At 44.7% G+C, this 22,947-nt stretch overlaps 1 protein-coding gene across 1 annotated transcript in view; it reads right to left on the bottom strand.

The window, feature by feature from the left end:
• Positions 1–22,947, bottom strand: part of ANXA10 (annexin A10) — a 126,166-nt gene that overhangs the window by 66,568 nt on the left and 36,651 nt on the right. Inside the window, exon 3 of the mRNA XM_069745765.1 lies at positions 2,185–2,279. Within this exon, the coding sequence (XP_069601866.1) occupies positions 2,185–2,279 (95 nt within the window). The remainder of the gene's footprint in view (positions 1–2,184; positions 2,280–22,947) is intronic.

The following is a 22,947-nucleotide window of genomic DNA, read 5'->3' as shown; positions in this document are numbered from 1 at the left end:
AATGTTTTTTGTTTTGCTTTTTTACTGTGTTCAATAAATGCTCAAACTGACCTGCCATTATGATTCTCCAGGTCATTTTGAGTTCACAGACACCAAACATGTCTACTTTTATTTTATTTTAAGTGGTGAAAAAAAATTCCAAAGTTTGTTAAAAAAAAAATTAAAATTGCGCAATTTTCCAATACCTGTAGCGTCTCCATTTTTCATAATTGCGGGTTGGGTGAGGGCTTATTTTTTGCTTGCTGAGCTGACATTATTTTGATTGCCCGTTATTTCATTTTAATGCAATGTTGCAGACACCAAAAAAACGTAATTTTGGTGTTTTGACTTTTTTTTCGTTACGCCGTTTAGCGAGCGCGTTAATTCTTTTTTTATGTTAATAGATCGGGCCGTTCTGAATGCGCTGATACCATATATGTGTATGTTTGATTTTTGTATTGTTTTATTTTGAATGGGGCAAAAGGAGGGCGATTTGAACTTTTATTTTTTTAATTTTTAAAATATTTTCAAAAACATTTTTTTTTTTACTTTTGGCATGCCTCAATAGTCTCCATGGGAAACTAGAAGCTGCCATAACTCGATCGGCTCTGCCTCATACAGGCGATGATCAGATCGCCTGTATGTAGTGAAATTGCTGACTTGCTAAGAGCGCTGACCACAAGGCAGCACTCATAGCAATCTGGCAGTGACAACCATAGAGGTCTGCAGGAGACTTCTGGTTGTCATGCCAACCCATTGGCGACCCGTGGTCATGTGACACAGGCGCCGATGGGCAGGATTTGCGGCGCGCTTGCCGGAAGTGCGTGTTAAATGCCCCTGTCAGAGTTTGAAAGGGGCATTTAACGTGTTAACAGCGGCGGGTGGGTCGCTATTCCTCCCGCGGTCGTTAGCGGCACATGTCAGCTGTTCAAAACACCTGACTTCTCCTGGAAATGATGTGCGCTCACCTCTAGAGTCCGTATCAAATGTAGGGTGTCCGACATCGGCATATTATTACGCCCAATGTCAGAAAAGGGTTAAAGGGGTTGTTCACTACTAAGACAACCCCTTCTCTTAAACTAAGTGTTCGTCCTGATAAAATAATAAAGCCTATACTCAACTCCGGTGCCGTCGTCGCTCCTGCAGTGTTATCACTCGCTCTTCCCGGGGCTGTGATACAGTGTTGTGAGTTGTGTCACCAGCACCCAATCAGCGATGGCGTCACTGTCTCCACCTTCATATGAATTGAACTTGAAGAGGAAGCCAGGGCTGCAGGGTTACATTTTCAGTTTGTCCAAAGGTGGAGAAATTGACGCCATTGCTGATTGGGAGCCGGGCATCACATGTCATTCCACCGCATCACAGCCTAGGGACCTTGAGTGCCAACACCATGGGAATGAAGCTGGCACAGGAAGTGTGTATAGGCTTTATTATTTTATCAGGACTGAACATTTAGTTTAAGAATGGGAGCTCTGGGGATTGCCGAGCGAAGCACTTGGTTGATGTTCACCGTTTGTGCTAAAATGAATGGAGAGGCAGTGAGCATGACTGATATATGCTCCATTCAGCCAGTCCATAAGCCTGCAGCTGTTGTGTACTCCAACAGTTCTTTTATTTTTTCAGTGTAATACTTTACTGTACTGTATACCGTCTCAACGCATTAACCTAACTATCCCTGTGTGGCCCATTCAAAAAACTTAAACCATAATCAGGTTCCTCGCATCATGTTCTCATACACTTTATGCAGTTAATAACCCTCTGTGTCTGTACTGTTACATACTTAGGCAGTTAACTGGTTCATGCAGCTTTATATGAACGTCCGAACAACGAAAGCAATTGTTACCATCCACCTCTCGTGTCTCCCCTTTTCCTCATAGTTTGTAAGCTTGCGAGCAGGGCCCTCAGTCCTCTTGGTATCTGTTTTGAACTGTATTTCTGTTATGCTGTAATGTCTATTGTCTGTACAAGTCCCCTCTATAATTTGTAATGCACTGCGGAATATATTGGCGCTATATAAATAAAAATTATTATTATTTATAATTATGTAGAGCAATCTATTTAACATTAAAAAATAATTGTCCTTTGCATGCAGATAGCTAGTCAGATGTTTATCATGTGTAGTAAATCAATAGATATAATACAATAATGAAAGACTAAAACGACAGATCATTCTCTGCAAATTCCAGAAATTTAGATATTTTATACCTTGCCATACAAACTCCCATGGGCCTCTGCGATCATAATTCTTTGTGCACTGCTGCGTTGGGTAAGAATATCAATCAAGACGTCCTTGTCACAACCTGGAGAGAAATAACATAGTTAACTTTAGTTCTCTACTACAACATGCACATACACATTTCAATATAGTTAGTAGTAACCATTAATGGTTGATATTCACTGCATCAACTAATTAGTACTATGAAACATGAATATGCACTTTTTGTTTCACTTTTTATTACCCTTTTTTTGTTTTTCCACTATTAGGGCCCTTTTCCACTTGCGAGGAAAACGGACGAGTGCAATCCGATAAAAAATCGGATTGCACTCGGACCAATGTTATTCAATAGGTGACATTCCATTTGCAATTTTTTTTCTCAGCTGAAATCGGACTGAGAAAAAAATCGCAGCATGCTGCGATTTGCTGCGGGTCTCGGACGAGACTCGCCAATGCAAGTCAATGGGTGCGAGAAAAAAAACGCATGGAATACTGACCATCCGTATTCCATCCGTTTTTTACGGATACCTTACCATTCTGTGGCATAGAGCACTGTAAAGAGTCCTGTAAATGACTGTACAAAAATAGTTGCAGAGAAAAAAAACGTATTGCATACGGATGTAAAACGGATGGTGCGATTAAAAAAATCGCATTGAACTCGCATCACAAACGCATGACAATCGCATACGTTACATCCATTTTTTCGGTCCAGATTACGGACCGTTTTTTTTTCTCACAAGTGGAAAGGGGCCCTTATCATCAGTTTTTCTTCACTTTACATTTTTTCCTGTCTTGGAACAGTTGGATTTTTTGTATTCACTTGTGCATCTCACTTTTTTTTAGGATATTATTTTTCTTAGTACTAGAATGTTTTTTCCCCTATGATGCATCTGAATAGAGTCTTTTTCATTGGACTCATACTTATTGTTATTCTCCTTTTTCTTTCTTTTTACTTGCTGATATGGAATATATCTTTGAAAATATGTGTAGTGCAGTGATTTTAGATTTTACTTCACAAAAATGTCCGCCGGTTCAAAGTTCCACAGTTCAGCTTTCCATGATGGTTTCAAAACACCTAAAGTGTTCATGTCTCCAATGTCATTCATAGATTTCTCTGTGACGTGGGCTCTTAGTGAATGTCGGAATTGAAGGGTTCTGGGTTTACGACACTACACATGTGCACTAACTGTGGGATCTAAATAGATAGGATACATAACACTGGCCTCTGGTCACCGAGGGTATGTTTCCAAGTTCAGGAAATGCTGCGTTTTTTTACGCTGCGTTGAGCCGCAGCGTCAAACACGCAGCGTCCAGATGTTACAGCATAGTGGAGGGAATTTCATGAAATCCCGTCTCCACTATGCATTAAAAGACGCATGCGGCATACCCGCGAAAACGCACATGCGGCGCATCTTTTAAAAACGCAGCATGTCTTTACATTGCAGAAACAACGCAAGGACAACGCAAGTGACCTGCCAGTGACCTCAGGTGCAGATTTGGTCAGGATTTTACCTGCATAAAATCCTGACCAAATCCTGATGCAATCCTGAACGTGGAAACATACCCTGATAGTGACTTTGATTGCTATTTCCAATAGGTGGCGCTAGAGTTCAAGTTCTCTTTCTCTCTGAAGTGGCAAATATGGATGTTAGGCTATTTTCACACTTCTGTCTTTTCAGATCCGTCACAATCCGTTGATTTTTGAGAATGCAAGATCCTGCAAAAAAAATTTTCCCATAGACTTGTATTAACGACGGATTGTGGCCATCCGTTTCATCCGCCGTGCACTGGATCCGTCGTAAAATAGCGGTCCGTCATGCAGAGAAAACATTCATTGTAACGTTTTTTGTGCACGTCGGAAAATCGGTCAGCGACGCATCCTGCGCTGCCCGTCGTCGGCTCCAATGAATGCCTATGGGCGCAGGATGCATTGCTGACCGTCACACGCAGGAATCCAGCGACGGATCCAGTTTGATCATGCCCGGAAGGATTTTCAAGTCCGGGAAAAAGTCTCTCTCTCTCATCCCCGGACATGTAATTCCTGGAATTTCTCTACGACGGGTCCGTCATTACACTGGATCCGTCGCACACGGTTTTCACTATTTTCATGACGTCCGTCTATACGTTATTTTGCTGCACCACGATGGACCCTAGAAAACGGAAGTGTGAAAGTAGCCTTAGGTCTCTTTCACATGTCCTGATATTTTGTGTACTGGAAAAACCGGTACCGGAGATATCCGTGTCATGTGTCGTGTGTAATACTTGCGGCACAAGTGTGGCAACTGTGTGCCGCATCAGTACTACACAGATGGCCAGTAGGGAAAAAGTGCAACAGTAAGCTCTGTTCCCACGATGGTGGGTGCTGAAGACGGTTCTCATTATCCCCTGCTTTGCCAGCAATCGGTGCGAGCAGGGGAGAATGATGAGAGTTATATTAACCCCTTTCTGACCTCGGATGGCATAGTATGTCCGAGGTCAGATTACCTGCTTTGATGCGGGCTCCGGCGGTTGCTAAAGTTGTTGATGCTGGATTGCTATGACGACCTCCCTGTGGTCGGCGCTCATAGCAAGCCTGTAATTCTGCTACATAGGAGCGATCTGAGCTTCGCTTCTATGTAACAGAGCCGATCCACTTGTGCACAGCTTCTAGCCTCCCATGGAAGCTATTGAAGAATGGCAAAAGTAAAAAAAAAATGTTTTGAAAAATATGAAAAAAATAAAAAAATCTAAAAGTTTAAATCACCGCCTTATTCAAAATAAAACAATAAAAATAAAAACAAACATACACATATTTGGTATCGCCGCATTCAGATTTGCCTGATCGCTAATCGGCATAGCTAGAAAAATATTTGAAATGCCAGAATTACGTTTTTTTGGTCACCATGACATTGCATTAAAATGCAATAACGGGCGATCAAAAGAACATATCTGCACCAAACCGGTATCATTAAAAATGTCAGCTCAGCACGAAAAAAATAAGCCCTCAGCTGACCCCAGATGATGAAAAATGGATACGCTATCGGTATTGGAAAATTGTGCAATTTTTTTTTTTTTTTGCAAGTTTGGAAATGTTTTTTACCACTTAGATAAAAAATAACCTAGACATTTTTGGTGTCTATGAACGGGTAATGACCCGGAGAATCATAATGGCAGGTCAGTTTTAGCATTTAGTGAACCTAGTAAAAAATTCACGCAAAAAACATGTGTGGGATTGCACTTTTTTGCAATTTCACGGCACTTGGAATTTTTTCCAGTTTTCTAGTACACGACATGCTAAAACCAATGATGTCTTCAAAAGTACAACTTGTCCTGCAAAAAAATAAGCCCTCACATGGCCATATTGAAAGAAAAATAAAAAAAAGATATGGCTCTGGGAAGGAGGGGAGCGAAAAACGAAAACGGAAAATCGAAAAAAGCTGGGGTCATAAAGGGGTTAAAGTCAGAACGATGACAGCAGGTGGGGTCTTTTGAGACTATTACTCCCATCAACCTATGCCTGCTGCCACTAAGAACAGTGACAGTTGGAGCAGATGATGGGGGTATTCCTCACATGCCACCTGCGCTATAGCTAAATAAATGAATAAAAACCCGGCATAGGTTCCCTCTGTTGTCTATTACCAGCCTGGCAAAGCTCACAACTGGGAATTTCTTCAGCAAGCTTGGTTATCAAGAATAGAGGGGTCCTCATGCTGTTTTTCTAATTATTTAAATAAATAATTTAAAAAAACGGCATGGGGTCCCCTCCATTTTTGACAACCAGCCTTGCTAAAGCTCACAGCTGGGGGCTGGTATTGTCAGGCTGGTAAGGAACCATTGATATAGGCCCCACAGCCTAAAAACAGCAGCCCACAGCTGCCCAGAAAAGGCACATCTATTAGATGCACCAATTCTGGCGCTTTCTTGCCTCTTCCTACTTGCCCTGTAGCGGTGGCAAGTGGGGTTCATATTTGTGGGGTTACTGTCACCTTTATATTGTAAGGTGACATCAATCCCACGGCTTAGCAATGGGGACGTGTCTATAAGACACCTCTTCATTACTAATTTTATAGTAATATGGTAAATAAAGACACAGCCAGAATAAAGTCTTTTATTAGAAATAAAGAAAGACACAGTTTTCCCATTTCATTTAAAAACTAGCTGAAGATCCCAGTGTTGCCTGGGCATAGTAAATATATGTGGTTAGTTATAGCACCTCACTTCTCTTATTTTCCCATCACGCCTCTCATTTAGCACCTCACTTCTCTCATTGTCCCATCACGCCTCTCATTTTCCCCCTCACAATTCTCATTTTCTCCCTCACACCTCTCATTTTCCCCCTCACTCCTCTTATTTTCCCCCTCCTCTCATTCGCCCCTCACTCCTCTCATTCCCCCTAACACTTGTCATTTTCCGATCACCACTATTTTCCTTCATTCCTCTCATTTTGCACTCACACATTTTCATTTTCTCCTCACACCTCTCATTTTCACCTCACACCTCTCATTTTCCCCTCAGTATATACATGTTTGTCATCTCCCTTATATATAGTATACACCTGTATGTCATCTCCTGTATATAGTATATACCTGTATGTCATCTCCCCTGTATAAAGTAAATACCTGTATGTCATCTCCCCTGTAAATAGTATATACCTGCTGTATGTCATCTCCTCTTGTATATTGTATATACCTATGTGTCAACTCCTCCTGTATATAGTATATCCTGTATATAGTATACCTGTATGTCATCTCTTCTGTATATAGTATATACCTGTATGTCATCTCCTCCTATATATAGTATATACCTGTATGTCATCTCCTGTATATAGTATATACCCGTGTGTCATCTCATCTTATATATAGTATATATCTGTATGTCATCTCCTTCCGTATATAGTATATACCTGTAAGTCATCTCCTCCTGTATATAGTATATACCTGTGTGTCATCTCCTCCTGTATATAGTATATACCTGTATGTCATCTCCTCTTATATATAGTATATACCTGTATGTCATCTCCTCCTGTATATAGTATATACCTGTAAGTCATCTCCTCCTGTATATAGTATATACCTGTTTGTCATCTGTTCCTGTATATAGTATATACCTGTGTCATCTCCCCTGTGTATAGTATGTACCTGTATGTCATCTCCTCCTGTATATAGTATATATGTGTGTGTGTCATCTCCTCCTGTATTAGACTTCATTCACACGTTATTTGGTCAGTATTTACCTCAGTATTTGTAAGCTAAATTGGCAGCCTGATAAATCCCCAGCCAACAGGAAGCCCTCCCCCCTGGCAGTATATATTAGCGCACACATACACATAATAGACATGTTATGTGACTGACAGCTGCCGTATTTACTATATGGTACATTTGTTGCTCTTGTAGTTTGTCTGCTTATTAATCAGATTTTTATTTTTGAAGGATAATACCAGACTTGTGTGTGTTTTAGGGCGAGTTTCATGTGTCAAGTTGTGTGTGTTGAGTTGCGTGTGGCGACATGTATGTAGCGCCTTTTGTGAGATGAGTTTTATGTGGCGACATGCGTGTAGCAACTTTTTGTGTGTCGAATTGCATGTGACAGGTTAGTGTAGCAAGTTGTGTGCAGCAAGTTTTGCGCATGGCGAGTTTTATGTGTGGTGCGTTTTGAGTAGGTTCAAGTTTTGAATGAGGCAATTTTTGCATGTGTTGCAACTTTTGTGCATGTGGCAATTTTTCCACGTGTGCAAGTTTTGCGTGTGGTGAGTTTTCCATGAGGTGAGTTTTACACGTGTGGCGACTTTTGCATGAGCCTCGTTTTGCATGTGGCGAATTTTGCACATGGCGAGTTTTGAGTGGTGAATTTTGTGTTTCGACTTTTATGTGGTGAGGTTGGTGTATGTGTGGTGAAATGTGTGCTGGGGGTGGTATATGTGTTCAAGCACGTGGTAGTGTGTGGCGCATTTCGTGTGTGTGTTCATATCCCTGTGTGTGGTGAGTATGCCATGTTGGGGCCCCACCTTAGCAACTGTACGGTATACACTCTTTGGCGCCATTGCTCTCATTCTTTAAGTCCACCTTGTTTACATCTGGCAGCTGTCAATTTGCCTCCAACACTTTTCCTTTCACTTTTTCCCCATTATGTAGATGGGGCAACATTGTTTGGCGAATTGGAAAGCGCGGGGTTAAAATTTTGCCTCACAACATAGCCTATATGATGCTCTCGGGGTCCAGACGTGTGGCTGTAGCTGCGACGGTGCAGATGCCAATCCCGGACATACACACATACATACACACTGTAACAACCCCGCCGGCATCACTGCATGGCCTTCCATTCCACACCTGCCTGTTACATCAACTCACTCACCCAGTGCCATGCTGTGAGATCTGTCTGCTGCCGGCTCCATGCCATGTGCTCCATGGCCGCTTACTCTGTGTACACTTCCTGGCTGTGTGCATAGGGGGGCGGCACCAGCAACTCCGGATTCTTATTGAGACTGTGTGCACCTCCCTTGGGTGCTCCTGGCCAATAGCCTTGAGGCCTCTGATACTTAAGGCATCCTCACCCATTGGAGGATGCCTGAGCCAACTATTTCCCTCAGTTAGCACTTGCTAATGAGCTGCCAGGTCGTGTCTGTTACCTGTCTCAGAGGGCTGCAATTAGCAGGCCTTCATCTGTGTTCTGTTTGTGTATCCGTGTCCGTTCCTATCTGAACTCTGGTCTATGTCTGTTCCTGTTTGTCATTAGTCATTTCCCACTCTGCTGTGTGTACCTCTGCCTTATCTTTCTGCTCTGTTCACCACTGTCTGTGGCTCTGTTTCTCTCTGCTCAGTTCTGCCACAACCTGTAGTTCTGTGCCTCTCAGCTTTGCTCTCGGCTCTGCACTCTGTGGCTTTGCTCTCAGCTCTGCTCTCTAACTTTGCTCTACACTCTGACCTTGCTCTGCACTCTGTGGCGCCACTTAGCTCTCACTCTGTGGTTCCGCTCCCTGCGGCTCTACCTGGCTCCACCTCCTGTGTTTCTGCATGTGGCTCCGCCTCCTGCTCTTGGCTCCACCTCCTGTGCTCCTACATGTGGCTCCACCTCTTTGCTCTTAGCACCACCTTCTCCTTCTCTGCTCTTAGCTCCGCCTTCTCCTTCTCTGTTCTTAGCTCTGTCTTCTCCTTTTCTGCTCTTAGCTCCGCCTTCTCCTTTTCTGCTCTTAGCTCCGCCTTCTCCTTCTCTGTTCTTAGCTCCGCCTTCTCCTTCTCTGCTCTTAGCTCCGCCTTCTCCTTCCTGCTCTTACTCCGCCTCCTGTGGTTCTGCTTTGCATCCGTTCTTGCTCTACCTCTATTCAGCAACTTGCCATACAGGTTCCTACCTGTTTCCATATACTCTCCAGTCTGAACAGGTTCTTACCTGTTTCCATTCACCCGCCTGTATACCAGTTCCTACCAGAGTATCAACCCTGTCTGCCTGAGTGCCAGCCATGCCTGCCTGTCTGCCTGAGTGCCAGCCGTGCCCGTCTGTCTGCCTGTGTCTCCGTAAAGCTAGTCTGCCCGTCAGGGCCTCTGCCGTGCCCATCTGTCAGCCAGTGTCACAGCTGTGCATGCCTGCCTGTGTCTCGTCCCCAGTGGGATCAGCATCCACAGTCAGACTCCACCCTGCAGTGGCACCTGGTAGCTGCCTATTGCACAAGTCTGACCTCACCATCAGAGGCTCCAGCGAACACCTAGGAAGCTACTTAGTTACGCCCCTTCCAGGGAAGTTTGGTCTGTGGTGCAGTGGGGCCACACCCCCAGATGCCCGCGCCAACCAGTCTCGGCGCGAGCGTTACACACACACACACACACACATTCAGCTTTATATATTAGATAACAAACACAGTTATACTCACCTAACGCCTATTTCCACCGATGCCCTCGATCTCCTGTAATAAAAATAAAATAAAAAACAACAATATACCATAACTGTCTTTTGTTCTGTCCCATGCCGTAATCCATGTCTGGGGGCTAAATAGTTTTCAACCTGGATGGTGCCAAGGTGTGACCATCCAGGCTGAGAACCACTGGTGAATGAGCTGCTACAAGCGCAGCATCATTGACCAGCAGTGACATCATCGAGGTTCCCAGCCGTGCTGAACTGTGGTGACCTCAAGACCATGGTAAAAAGTCAGTGATGAGGTCACCACAGTTCCTGGTCAGTGTTTTCACAACAGATCATCGTGAAAAATTCCACGGCTTTCATTCATTTAGTTCTAGCGCAGGTGGAGGGTGAGGAATACTCCCATCCTCTGCTCCTGCTGTGACTGTTCTTAGCGGCAGCAAGTGTAGGTTGGGAGTAATAGCCCCAAAAGCCTCCACCTGCTATCATCGTTCTGACTTTAATATAACTCATCATTCTCCTCGGCTCGCGTCGATCACTGGCAGAGCAGGGGAGAATGATGAGAGTCGTCTTCAGCACCTGCCATCGGGGAACAGCGCTTACTGTAATGCTTCTTCCCCGTGCTGATGCGTGTCACATGGATGACATCAATGTGTGTTCTCCGTGTGCATGTGTGTGAGATGTTTTGCGGCCCATGCTGACAGTAAAAAACTGATATGTCAGTGTGTTTTTCTCATGGACACACAGTTCGTGGAAACACACTGACGTGCACAGACCCATTCACTTGTGTCTCTGGTACGTGTGAATGCTGTCACCACACGTACTGGAGACATGGATGTGTGAAAGAGGCCTTAACTTGTGTCAATGTGCCTTAAAAAATCAAATTTCAAAAAATTTCCACCTTGTTTATTTGACTTAAAAAATCAAATTGTCCTACCTATGGCTTTGTTTGTTACTATTCTGAACCTTAACCTCTAAATGGCTTTTAATTGTTCATTTTTGTGATTTCCTTTTTTCCTCACCTTTTTCCAAGAGCCATAACATTTTGATTTTTCCAATGAAATAGACATATGATTACTTGTTTTTTGTGGGATAAATTTTAGTTTTGAATGACAATATTCGTTTTTTTCCATTTAATATCCAGAAAAATAGAAAAAATCAAGTGAGATGAAGTGGTGAAAAAAAATATAATTTTGCCATTGTTTTTTAGGTTTTGTTTATAGGTAGTGTTGAGCATTCCGATACCGCAAGTATCGGGTATTGGCCGATACTTGCGGTATCGGAATTCCGATACCGAGTTCCGATACTTTTGTGGTATCGGGAATCGGTATCGGATCCATAGTGATGTGTAAAATAAAGAATTAAAATAAAAAATATTGATATATTCACCTCTCCGGCGGCCCCTGGACATCACCGCTGGTAACCGGCAGGCTTCTTTGTTTAAAATGAGCGCGTTTAGGACCTGAGAATGACGTCGCGGCTTCTGATTGGTTGCGTGCCGCTCATGTGACCGCCACGCGACCAATCACAAGCCGCGACGTCATTCTCAGGCACTAAACTCCTCATTCTAGGAATTTAGGACCTGCGAATGACGTCGCGGCTTCTGATTGGTTGCGCGGCGGTCACATGAGCGGCACGGGACCAATCAGAAGCCGCGACGTCATTCTCAGGTCCTAAACGCGCTCATTTTAAACAAAGAAGCCTGCCGGTTACCCGCGGTGATGTCCAGGGGCCGCTGGAGAGGTGAATATATCAATATTTTTTATTTTAATTCTTTATTTTACACATTAATATGGATCCCAGGGCCTGAAGGAGAGTTTCCTCTCCTTCAGACCCTGGGAACCATCAGGATACCTTCCGATACTTGGTATCCCATTGACGTGTATTGGTATCGGATATCGGTATCGGCGATATCCGATATTTTTCGGGTATCAGCCGATACTATCCGATACCGATACTTTCAAGTATCGGACGGTATCGCTCAACACTATTTATAGGGTGTTCATTGTGCTGTAAAAATCACCTGGAAGCGTGATTGTCCAGGTAAGTATTATTATGTTGATACCAAATATGCATTGTTTTTTTCTATTTAAATGATGAAATAAAAAAAAGGAGTGTTGTAAAATAAATTTGCCTTATGTTGCCATATTCCGAAACTCATAACATTTTTATTTTTTTGTTTATGGTGCTGAGTGAGGGCTTGTTTTTGTGCTGTGAGTTGACATTTTCGTTGATACTAATTTTGTGTCTTCAGCATACCCTCCTCTGTCATAATAACCCATGGGTCCCCCACAATCATCTCATGGGGGGGCTGATGGGTGCCGGTGCACAAGAGCACTGACATGCTTTGCATTAAAACATTGCAGTCAAAGATCGACAGCAGCATTTACATGGTTAACAGCCGGGGCCAGAACTGGACACCAGCTGTAGCTGTTGGGGTCAGGTGTTGGCTATGTGATATAGCTGGTATCTGTTGAGTATAGAGGAACATCAGCTCCTGAGCCACCTCCACACCTGAGGACCCCTTCCCAGGACTTTAATACAACATTCATACAAGAGGTTTAACATCTGTTGATAACATTTATAGACAAAGTTCACAAATCTAATATTTTCTAATTAAATGAATAATGAGCTTATATAGAAAACATTTAAATTTATTCATACACTGGACAATTGTCATAGCAGCCTCGGCCTTGAGTAAGCTCGGATTCCATGGCAAATGAAATAACAGAAAAAATAAAGAAAGGTTTACTTGTCTCAGTCTGTCAGTTCAAGGAGGAATAAATACATTGTTCCATCTAATAGTCACTGATCACAAAGTGAATTGAATAGATGTATGTACAGATGTATGTACAGCTCTGCATACTCATAGACAATGGACTCCATAGTTACCATTCTCTCACTTCCTGGCCCTTTATGACAATATGTGAGAGTTTGATTTCTCTTCCAGATTTACAAATAAGCATTGGGTAATTATTATTCAACTACTATAATTATTCAACGGAAAAACTTTCTTCCTCTACATCTCTTGTTCTTATGTGGAGGCGGTAGACAAAGGTTTGAATTGATAAATCTAATGCTCAAAAATCTTCAATATATATTAACATGTTCATTCTATCAAGGTTAGCCTATACATATACATACAGAGAGATTATTCATGATTACACCTCCACGAATTACCATATAAAGGCTAAATGCAAGTAGTATCAGACTAGTTGCTGTGAACACACAGAACGCACAAACAGCATAGAACTCCCATGCAGATATTGCCACTAGGGTTGAGCGAAACGGGTCGTTCATTTTCAAAAGTCGCCGACTTTTGGCAAAGTCGGGTTTCATGAAACCCGATCCGACCCCTGTGCGGGGTCGGCCATGCGGTACGCGACTTTCGCGCCAAAGTCGCGTTTCAATGACGCGAAAAGCGCCATTTCTCAGCCAATGAAGGTAAACGCAGAGTGTGGGCAGCGTGATGACATAGGTCCTGGTCCCCACCATCTTAGAGAAGGGCATTGCAGTGATTGGCTTGCTGTCTGCAGCGTCACAGGGGCTATAAAGTGGCGTTGCCGCCGACCGCCATGTTACTGCTGCTGATCTGAGCTTAGGGAGAGGTTGCTGCCGCTTCGTCAGAAGCAGGGATAGCGTTAGGCAGGGTCCATTAACCACCAAACCGCTTGTGCTGTAGCGATTTCCACTGCCCAACACCACCTTCGGTGTGCAGGGACAGTGGAAGCTACATTTTTTTTTTTCCCCTCAGCGCTGTAGCTCATTGGGCTGCCCTAGAAGGCTCCCTGATAGCTGCATTGCTGTGTGTACGCCGCTGTGCAAACCAACTGCTTTTTTCAAAGCACAAATCCTCTTGTTCCTTCCTTTCTGCACAGCTATCTTTTTTGTTTGTCCACACTTTTTATTTAATTTGTGCATCAGTCCACTCCTTATTGCTGCCTGCCATACCTGGCTGAGATTACTGCAGGGAGATAGTAATTGTTGGACACTCCCTGTTTTTTTTTTTTTTTTTTTTTGTGGGAGATTAAGATTGACATTTCTGCTAGAGTGCCATCCCTGTGTGTGCCATCTCTCACTCAGTGGGCCATAGAAAGCCTATTTATTTTTTTGCTTGATTTGGGTTCTAAAATCTACCTGAAAAAATCACTACATCAATCAGTGGGAGAAAAATATTGGCCTCAGGGCTTGTGTGCCACTCTTGACTCCTGTGTGTGCCATCTCTCAGTCAGTGGGCCATAGAAAGCCTATTTATTTTTTTGCTTGATTTGGGTTCTAAAATCTACCTGAAAAAATCACTACATCAATCAGTGGGAGAAAAATATTGGCCTCAGGGCTTGTGTGCCACTCTTGACTCCTGTGTGTGCCATCTCTCAGTCAGTGGGCCATAGAAAGCCTATTTATTTTTTTGCTTGATTTGGGTTCTAAAATCTACCTGAAAAAATCACTACATCAATCAGTGGGAGAAAAATATTGGCCTCAGGGCTTGTGTGCCACTCCTGACTCCTGTGTGCATCATCACTCACTCAGTGGGCCATAGAAAGCCCATTTTTTTTTTTTTTTGCTTTATTTGGGTTCTAAATTCAACCTGAAAAAATCAATAAATCAATCAGTGGGAGATTAATATTGGCCTTTGGGCTTGTGTGCCAGTCCTAAGCGTGCCATCTTTCTCTCTCAGATAGTGGGCCATAGAAAGCCTATTTATTATTTTTTTTATTGGGTTTATAAATTTTCCCTGGAACAAAAAAAAAAAAAGTGGGAGATTAATATTGGCCTCTGGGCTTGTGTGCCAGTCCTGAGCGTGCCATCTCTCTCATAAATAGTGGGCCATAGAAAGCCTATTTATTTTTTTGCTTGATTTGGGTTCTAAAATCTACCTGAGAAAATCACTACATCAATCAGCGGGAGAAAAATATTGGCCTCAGGGCTTGTGTGCCACTCCTGACTCCTGCGTGCATCATCACTCACTCAGTGGGCCATAGAAAGCCCATTTTTTTTTTTTTTGCTTTATTTGGGTTCTAAATTCTACCTGAAAAAATCAATAAATCAATCAGTGGGAGATTAATATTGGCTTTTGGGCTTGTGTGCCAGTCCTAAGCGTGCCATCTCTCTCTCTCAGATAGTGGGCCATAGAAAGCCTATTTATTATTTTTTTTATTGGGTTTATAAATTTTCCCTGGAACAAAAAAAAAAAAAAGTGGGAGATTAATATTGGCCTCTGGGCTTGTGTGCCAGTCCTGAGCGTGCCATCTCTCTCACAAATAGTGGGCCATAGAAAGCCTATTTATTTATTTTTTTTTGGTTTTATAAATTCTCCCTGAAAAAAAAAGGGAGATTAATATTGGCCTTTGGGCTTGTGTGCCAGTCCTAAGCGTGCCATCTCCCTCTCTCAGATAGTGGGCCATAGAAAGCCTATTTATTTATTTTTTTATTGGGTTTATAAATTTTCCCTGGAACAAAAAAAAAAAGTGGGAGATTAATATTGGCCTCTGGGCTTGTGTGCCAGTCCTGAGCGTGCCATCTCTCTCACAAATAGTGGGCCATAGAAAGCCTATTTATTTATTTTTTTTTGCTTTATAAATTCTCCCTGAAAAAAAAGGGAGATTAATATTGGCCTTTGGGCTTGTGTGCCAGTCCTAAGCGTGCCATCTCTCTCTCTCAGATAGTGGGCCATAGAAAGCCTATTTATTTATTTTTTTATTGGGTTTATAAATTTTCCCTGAAAAAAAATAAAAAATGGGAGATTAATATTGGCCTCTGGGCTTGTGTGCCAGTCCTGAGCGTGCCATCTCTCTCACAAATAGTAGGCCATAGAAAGCCTATTTATGTTTTTGGTTGATTTGGGTTTTAAATTCTACCTGAAAAAATCAATAAATCAATCAGTGGGAGATAAATATTGGCCTCTGGGCTTGTGTGCCACTCCTGACTCCTGTGTGCGTCATCTCTCACTCAGTGGGCCATAGAAAGCCTTTTTTTGTTTTATTTGTTTTCTAAATTCTCCCTGAAAAAATAATTTTATTTTATTTGGTTTCTAAATTCTTCCTGAAAAAATCATTTTATTCTATTATTTTTTTTTCCTAAAGTCTCCCTGAAAAAAAAAAAAAAAACAAATCAGTGGGAGATTAATATTGCCCTTTCTGCTTGTGTGCCAGTCTTGACTCCTGGGTGTGCCATCTCTCTCTCTCTCTCCAATTGTGGGCCATAGAAAGCCTATTATTTTTTTAGCTTGATTTGGGTTCCAAAATCTAACTGAAAAAATCACTACATCAATCAGTGGGAGATAAATATTGGCCTCTGGGCTTGTGTGCCACTCCTGACTCCTGTGTGCGTCATCTCTCACTCAGTGGGCCATAGAAAGCCTTTTTTTGTTTTATTTGTTTTCTAAATTCTCCCTGAAAAAATCATTTTATTTTATTTGGTTTCTAAATTCTTCCTGAAAAAATCATTTTATTCTATTATTTTTTTTCCTAAAGTCTCCCTGAAAAAAAAAAAAAATCAAATCAGTGGGAGATTAATATTTACATTTGTGCTTCAGTGACAGTCCTGCGTGTGTGGCATCTCTCTCATTTGTTGCCACCAACAAGAGAGTGTGTAACATTGTGCCTGATTTTCGTTGTGGTCTCACTCACCTGTAAAGGGGTAACTAAATCATACTGAAGTTATAGCTCACCGTGTAAGTTGTGTGACAGCAACAAATACCGTTAGTTTGTTTACGTTTTTAAAACAATGAGGAAGTCTGGTGGAAGAGGTCGTGGCCAGGGGCGTTCATTGTCAGCTGGTAATGAGGGTAGTGGTAGTGGTGGAGCATCAGCTGGTCGTGGGAAAAAAAATATTGCACCTAAGTCTGGAGCTGTGGAGCCAGGTTCGTCGTCTGGCTACACAAGGCCTCGAACGCTCCCTTTTCTGGGAGTAGGAAAACCGCTTTTAAAGCCGGAGCAGCAAGAGCAAGTTTTGGCTTATCTTGCTGACTCAGCCTCTAGCTCTTTTGCCTCCTCTCGTGAAACTGGTAAATGTCAAAGCAGCGCGTCGTTAGTGGATGTTCACGGTCAGGGACAAGTCGCTTCCTTGTCCTCTTCAGCAAAAACAACAACAGAGAAGAATGCAGCAGGCGACACAACGGGTTACTCCATGGAGCTCTTTACACATTCCGTCCCTGGCTTAGAAAGTGAAGCAGTTAACAGTCCATGCCCATTACAAGTTGAATCTGACATGGAGTGCACTGATGCACAGCCACAGCCAGACTACTATGCTGGTCCTTTGACTCAGACCACAACATTGCCCTCGCAGGGTAATGATCAAGAATCAGACCCTGATGAGACTATGTTGCCCCATCACGAACGCTATACCACCGACCGACACGGTGACACAGACGAAGTTGCACACGAGCTACAAGAAGAGGTAATAGATGACCCAGTTCTTGACCCCGATTGGCAGCCATTGGGGGAACAGGGTGCAGGCGGCAGCAGTTCTGAAGCGGAGGAGGAGGGGCCGCAGCAGGCATCAACATCGCAACAGGTTCCATCTGCCGGGCCCGTATCTTGCCCAAAACGCGTGGCAAAGCCAAAACCTGTTGGAGGACAGCGTGGCCATCCGGTTAAAGCTCAGTCTGCAATGCCTGAAAAGGTATCCGATGCTAGAAAGAGTGCAGTCTGGCATTTTTTTAAACAACATCCAATTGATCAGCGCAAAGTCATCTGTCAAAAATGTTCAACTACCTTAAGCAGAGGACAGAATCTGAAAAGTCTCAATACAAGTTGCATGCATAGACATTTAACCACCATGCATTTGCAAGCCTGGACTAACTACCAAACGTCCCTTAAGGTTGTAGCACCCTCGGCCAATGAAGCTAGTCAGCAACGCAACATCCCTTCCGGCAGTGTAGGGCCACCATTTTCCGCACCACCTGCAGTATCTGTGCAGGTTTCTTTGCCAGGCCAAAGCAGTCAGGGTCAGGGAATCACCAGTTTCGTAGTAGGAAACACTGCATCTAGGGCACCGGCGGCAACAATGCCATCTCCCACCGTCTCTCAGTCTGCCATGTCCACCGGCACCCCCGCTAGTTCCACGATCTCCAGCTCTCCAGTCCAGCTCACCCTACATGAGACTATGGTTAGAAAAAGGAAGTACTTAGCCTCGCATCCACGTACACAGGGTTTGAACGCCCACATAGCTAGACTAATCTCGTTAGAGATGATGCCCTACCGGTTAGTTGAAAGCAAAGCTTTCAAAGCCCTGATGGACTACGCTGTACCACGCTACGAGCTACCCAGTCGACACTTTTTTTCCAGAAAAGCCATCCCAGCCCTCCACCAGCATGTTAAAGAGCGCATCGTCCATGCACTCAGGCAATCTGTGAGCACAAAGGTGCACCTGACAACAGATGCATGGACCAGTAGGCATGGCCAGGGACGTTACGTGTCCATCACGGCACACTGGGTGAATGTTGTGGATGCAGGGTCCACAGGGGACAGCAAGTTTGGGACAGTTCTGCCTAGCCCACGGTCTAGGAAACAGTTGGCTGTAGCCGTTCGCACCCCCTCCTCCTCCTCTTCGTCCTCCTGCAGAAGCGAGAGCTCGTCCACAGACCGCAGTCGCACAACCACTCCATCCGCAGCTGCCACTGTTGCACACCAGGTCTCCCATTATGGAGCAGCTACTGGCAAACGTCAGCAGGCTGTATTGGCTATGAAGTGTTTGGGCGACAACAGACACACCGCGGAAGTTCTGTCCGAGTTCTTGCAGAAAGAAACGCAGTCGTGGCTGGGCACTGTAGATCTTGAGGCAGGCAAGGTAGTGAGTGATAACGGAAGGAATTTCATGGCTGCCATCTCCCTTTCCCAACTGAAACACATTCCTTGCCTGGCTCACACCTTAAACCTGGTGGTGCAGTGCTTCCTGAAAAGTTATCCGGGGTTATCCGACCTGCTCCTCAAAGTGCGTGGACTTTGCTCACATATCCGCCGTTCGCCCGTACACTCCAGCCGTATGCAGACCTATCAGCGTTCTTTGAACCTTCCCCAGCATCGCCTAATCATAGACGTTGCAACAAGGTGGAACTCAACACTGCACATGCTTCAGAGACTGTGCGAACAGAGGCGAGCTGTTATGTTTTTGTGGGAGGATACACATACACGGGCAGGCAGTAGGATGGCAGACATGGAGTTGTCAGGTGTGCAGTGGTCGAAGATTCAAGACATGTGTCAAGTCCTTCAGTGTTTTGAGGAATGCACACGGCTGGTTAGTGCAGACAACGCCATAATAAGCATGAGCATCCCCCTAATGCGTCTGCTGATGCAAAGTTTGACGCACATAAAGGATCAGGCGTCTGCAGCTGAGGAAGAGGAAAGCCTTGATGGCAGGCAGCTATTGTCTGGCCAGGGCAGTGTACAGGACGAGTTAGCGGGCGAAGAGGAGGAGGAGGACGAGGAGGATGATGGGGATGATTATATTTTTAATGAGGAAGCTTTTCCGGGGCCACTGGAAATTGGTGGCGCGGCAAGGCCGGGTTCTGGTTTTTTGAGGGACACAAGTGACGTGGATTTGCCTGAAACTGCCCCTCAACCAAGCACAACCGCAGATTTGAGAACTGGAACTTTGGCCCACATGGCGGATTATGCCTTACATATCCTCAAAAGAGACACACGCATAACTAAAATGATGAACGATGACGATTACTGGTTGGCCTGCCTCCTTGATCCTCGCTATAAAGGCAAATTGCAAAATATAATGCCACATGAGAACTTGGAACTAATATTAGCAACCAAACAATCAACTCTTGTTGACCGTTTGCTTCTGGCATTCCCTGCACACAGCGCCCGTGATCGTTCTCACACAAGCTGCAGGGGCCAGCAGACCAGAGGAGTTAGAGGGGCAGAAATCAGAAGTGGCGTTGGCCAGAGGGGTTTTCTGACCAGGTTGTGGAGTGATTTTGCTATGACCGCAGACAGGACAGGTACTGCAGCATCAATTCAAAGTGACAGGAGACAACATTTGTCCAGTATGGTTACAAACTATTTTTCATCCCTTATCGATGTTCTCCCTCAACCGTCATTCCCATTTGATTACTGGGCATCAAAATTAGACACCTGGCCAGAATTGGCAGAATATGCATTGCAGGAGCTTGCTTGCCCGGCAGCTAGTGTCCTATCAGAAAGAGTATTCAGTGCTGCAGGTTCAATACTAACAGAAAAAAGGACTCGTCTGGCTACCCAAAATGTAGATGATCTAACTTTCATTAAAATGAACCACAACTGGATTTCGAAATCTTTTGCCCCACCTTGCCCGGCTGACACCTAGCTTTCCTATGAAAAGGTCTTGCCTGTGGACTATTCTGAATGCCTTTTCCAATCTCGTAATTTTCTGCACCTGATTGTCCAGCATACGACATGTTTACACCTCACTAAATGGCCAAACTCCCCACACGGGGCCGTGGTATCGACACTTGGCGACAGCACCCGTGAGAGTGCTGTTTGTCTGAAGAGGTGGGTGTGCCCGCTTTTGGTCGACGGCACTGCCACTGGGTCCCTCCTAGTACAATAAAGTGTCTCTGGCGGTGGTGGTGCGCACCCAACGTCAGACACACCGTTGTAATATGAGGGGCCCTGGGCCTGTACCGCCGGCCACAAGACAGTTCCCCCCCCCCAGCTCAAACAGTGCTCTACCACTTGCAAAATTATCTCACAGCTCCACCAATGTTTAGTCTATGCGCTGACATCCTTCAATGCCTGCCACTGACAATACCATTGTATTGACATTTTTGTTATGTTAGGCCTTCGAAGCCTGTCTGCGGTCACTCCTTCCACTATGCCTCCACTGACCACACCACTGCTGCCCGTGTACCCCTGGAACCAATTTAAAATTGCCTACAGCCAGCCCAAATTTTTTACTTTAGGCCTTTGATGCCTGTTTGCGGTCACTCCTTCCACTAGGCCTCCACTGACCACACCACTGCTGCCCGTGTACCCCTGGAACCAATTTAAAATTGCCTACAGCCATGTGTTATTATTTTAGGCCTTCGATGCCTGTCTGCGGTCACTCCTTCCACTAGGCCTCCACTGACCACACCACTGCTGCCCGTGTACCCCTGGAACCAATTTAAAATTGCCTACAGCCATGTGTTATTATTTTAGGCCTTCGATGCCTGTCTGCGGTCACTTCTTCCACTAGGCCTCCACTGACCACACCACTGCTGCCCGTGTACCCCTGGAACCAATTTAAAATTGCCTACAGCCATGTGTTATTATTTTAGGCCTTCGATGCCTGTCTGCGGTCACTCCTTCCACTAGGCCTCCACTGACCACACCATTGCTGCCCGTGTACCCCTGGAACCAATTTAAAATTGCCTACAGCCATGTGTTATTATTTTAGGCCTTCGATGCCTGTCTGCGGTCACTCCTTACAATATGCCTCCACTGACCACACCACTGCTGCCCGTGTACCCCTGGAACCAATTTAAAATTGCCTACAGCCAGCCCAATTTTTTTACTTTAGGCCTTCGATGCCTGTCTGCGGTCACTCCTTCCACTAGGCCTCCACTGACCACACCACCGCTGCCCGTGTACCCCTGGAACCAATTTAAAATTGCCTACAGCCATGTGTTATTATTTTAGGCCTTCGATGCCTGTCTGCGGTCACTCCTTCCACTAGGCCTCGACTGACCACACCACTGCTGCCCGTGTACCCCTGGAACCAATTTAAAATTGCCTACAGCCATGTGTTATTATTTTAGGCCTTCGATGCCTGTCTGCGGTCACTCCTTCCACTAGGCTTCCACTGACCACACCACTGCTGCCCGTGTACCCCTGGAACCAATTTAAAATTGCCTACAGCCATGTGTTATTATTTTAGGCCTTCGATGCCTGTCTGCGGTCACTCCTTACAATATGCCTCCACTGACCACACCACTGCTGCCCGTGTACCCCTGGAACCAATTTAAAATTGCCTACAGCCAGCCCAATTTTTTTATTTTAGGCCTTCGATGCCTGTCTGCGGTCACTCCTTCCACTAGGCCTCCACTGACCACACCACTGCTGCCCGTGTACCCCTGGAACCAATTTAAAATTGCCTACAGCCATGTGTTATTATTTTAGGCCTTCGATGCCTGTCTGCGGTCACTTCTTCCACTAGGCCTCCACTGACCACACCACTGCTGCCCGTGTACCCCTGGAACCAATTTAAAATTGCCTACAGCCATGTGTTATTATTTTAGGCCTTCGATGCCTGTCTGCGGTCACTCCTTCCACTAGGCCTCCACTGACCACACCACTGCTGCCCGTGTACCCCTGGAACCAATTTAAAATTGCCTACAGCCATGTGTTATTATTTTAGGCCTTCGATGCCTGTCTGCGGTCACTCCTTCCAGTAGGCCTCCACTGACCACACCACTGCTGCCCGTGTACCCCTGGAACCAATTTAAAATTGCCTACAGCCAGCCCAATTTTTTTATTTTAGGCCTTCGATGCCTGTCTGCGGTCCGTTCTTTCTACTACTACTACACTGACCACACCACTGCTGCCCGTGTACCCCTGGAACCAATTTAAAATTGCCTACAGCCATGTGTTATTATTTTAGGCCTTCGATGCCTGTCTGCGGTCACTCCTTACAATATGCCTCCACTGACCACACCACTGCTGCCCGTGTACCCCTGGAACCAATTTAAAATTGCCTACAGCCAGCCCAATTTTTTTATTTTAGGCCTTCGATGCCTGTCTGCGGTCACTCCTTCCACTAGGCCTCCACTGACCACACCACTGCTGCCCGTGTACCCCTGGAACCAATTTAAAATTGCCTACAGCCATGTGTTATTATTTTAGGCCTTCGATGCCTGTCTGCGGTCACTCCTTCCACTAGGCCTCCACTGACCACACCACTGCTGCCCGTGTACCCCTGGAACCAATTTAAAATTGCCTACAGCCAGCCCAATTTTT

The sequence above is a fragment of the Ranitomeya imitator genome, chromosome 1, assembly GCF_032444005.1.
Source record: "Ranitomeya imitator isolate aRanImi1 chromosome 1, aRanImi1.pri, whole genome shotgun sequence".
Lineage (NCBI taxonomy): Eukaryota > Metazoa > Chordata > Amphibia > Anura > Dendrobatidae > Ranitomeya > Ranitomeya imitator.
Note: the sequence above shows the minus strand (reverse complement) of the source record. Positions and strands in the feature narration are given on the sequence as shown.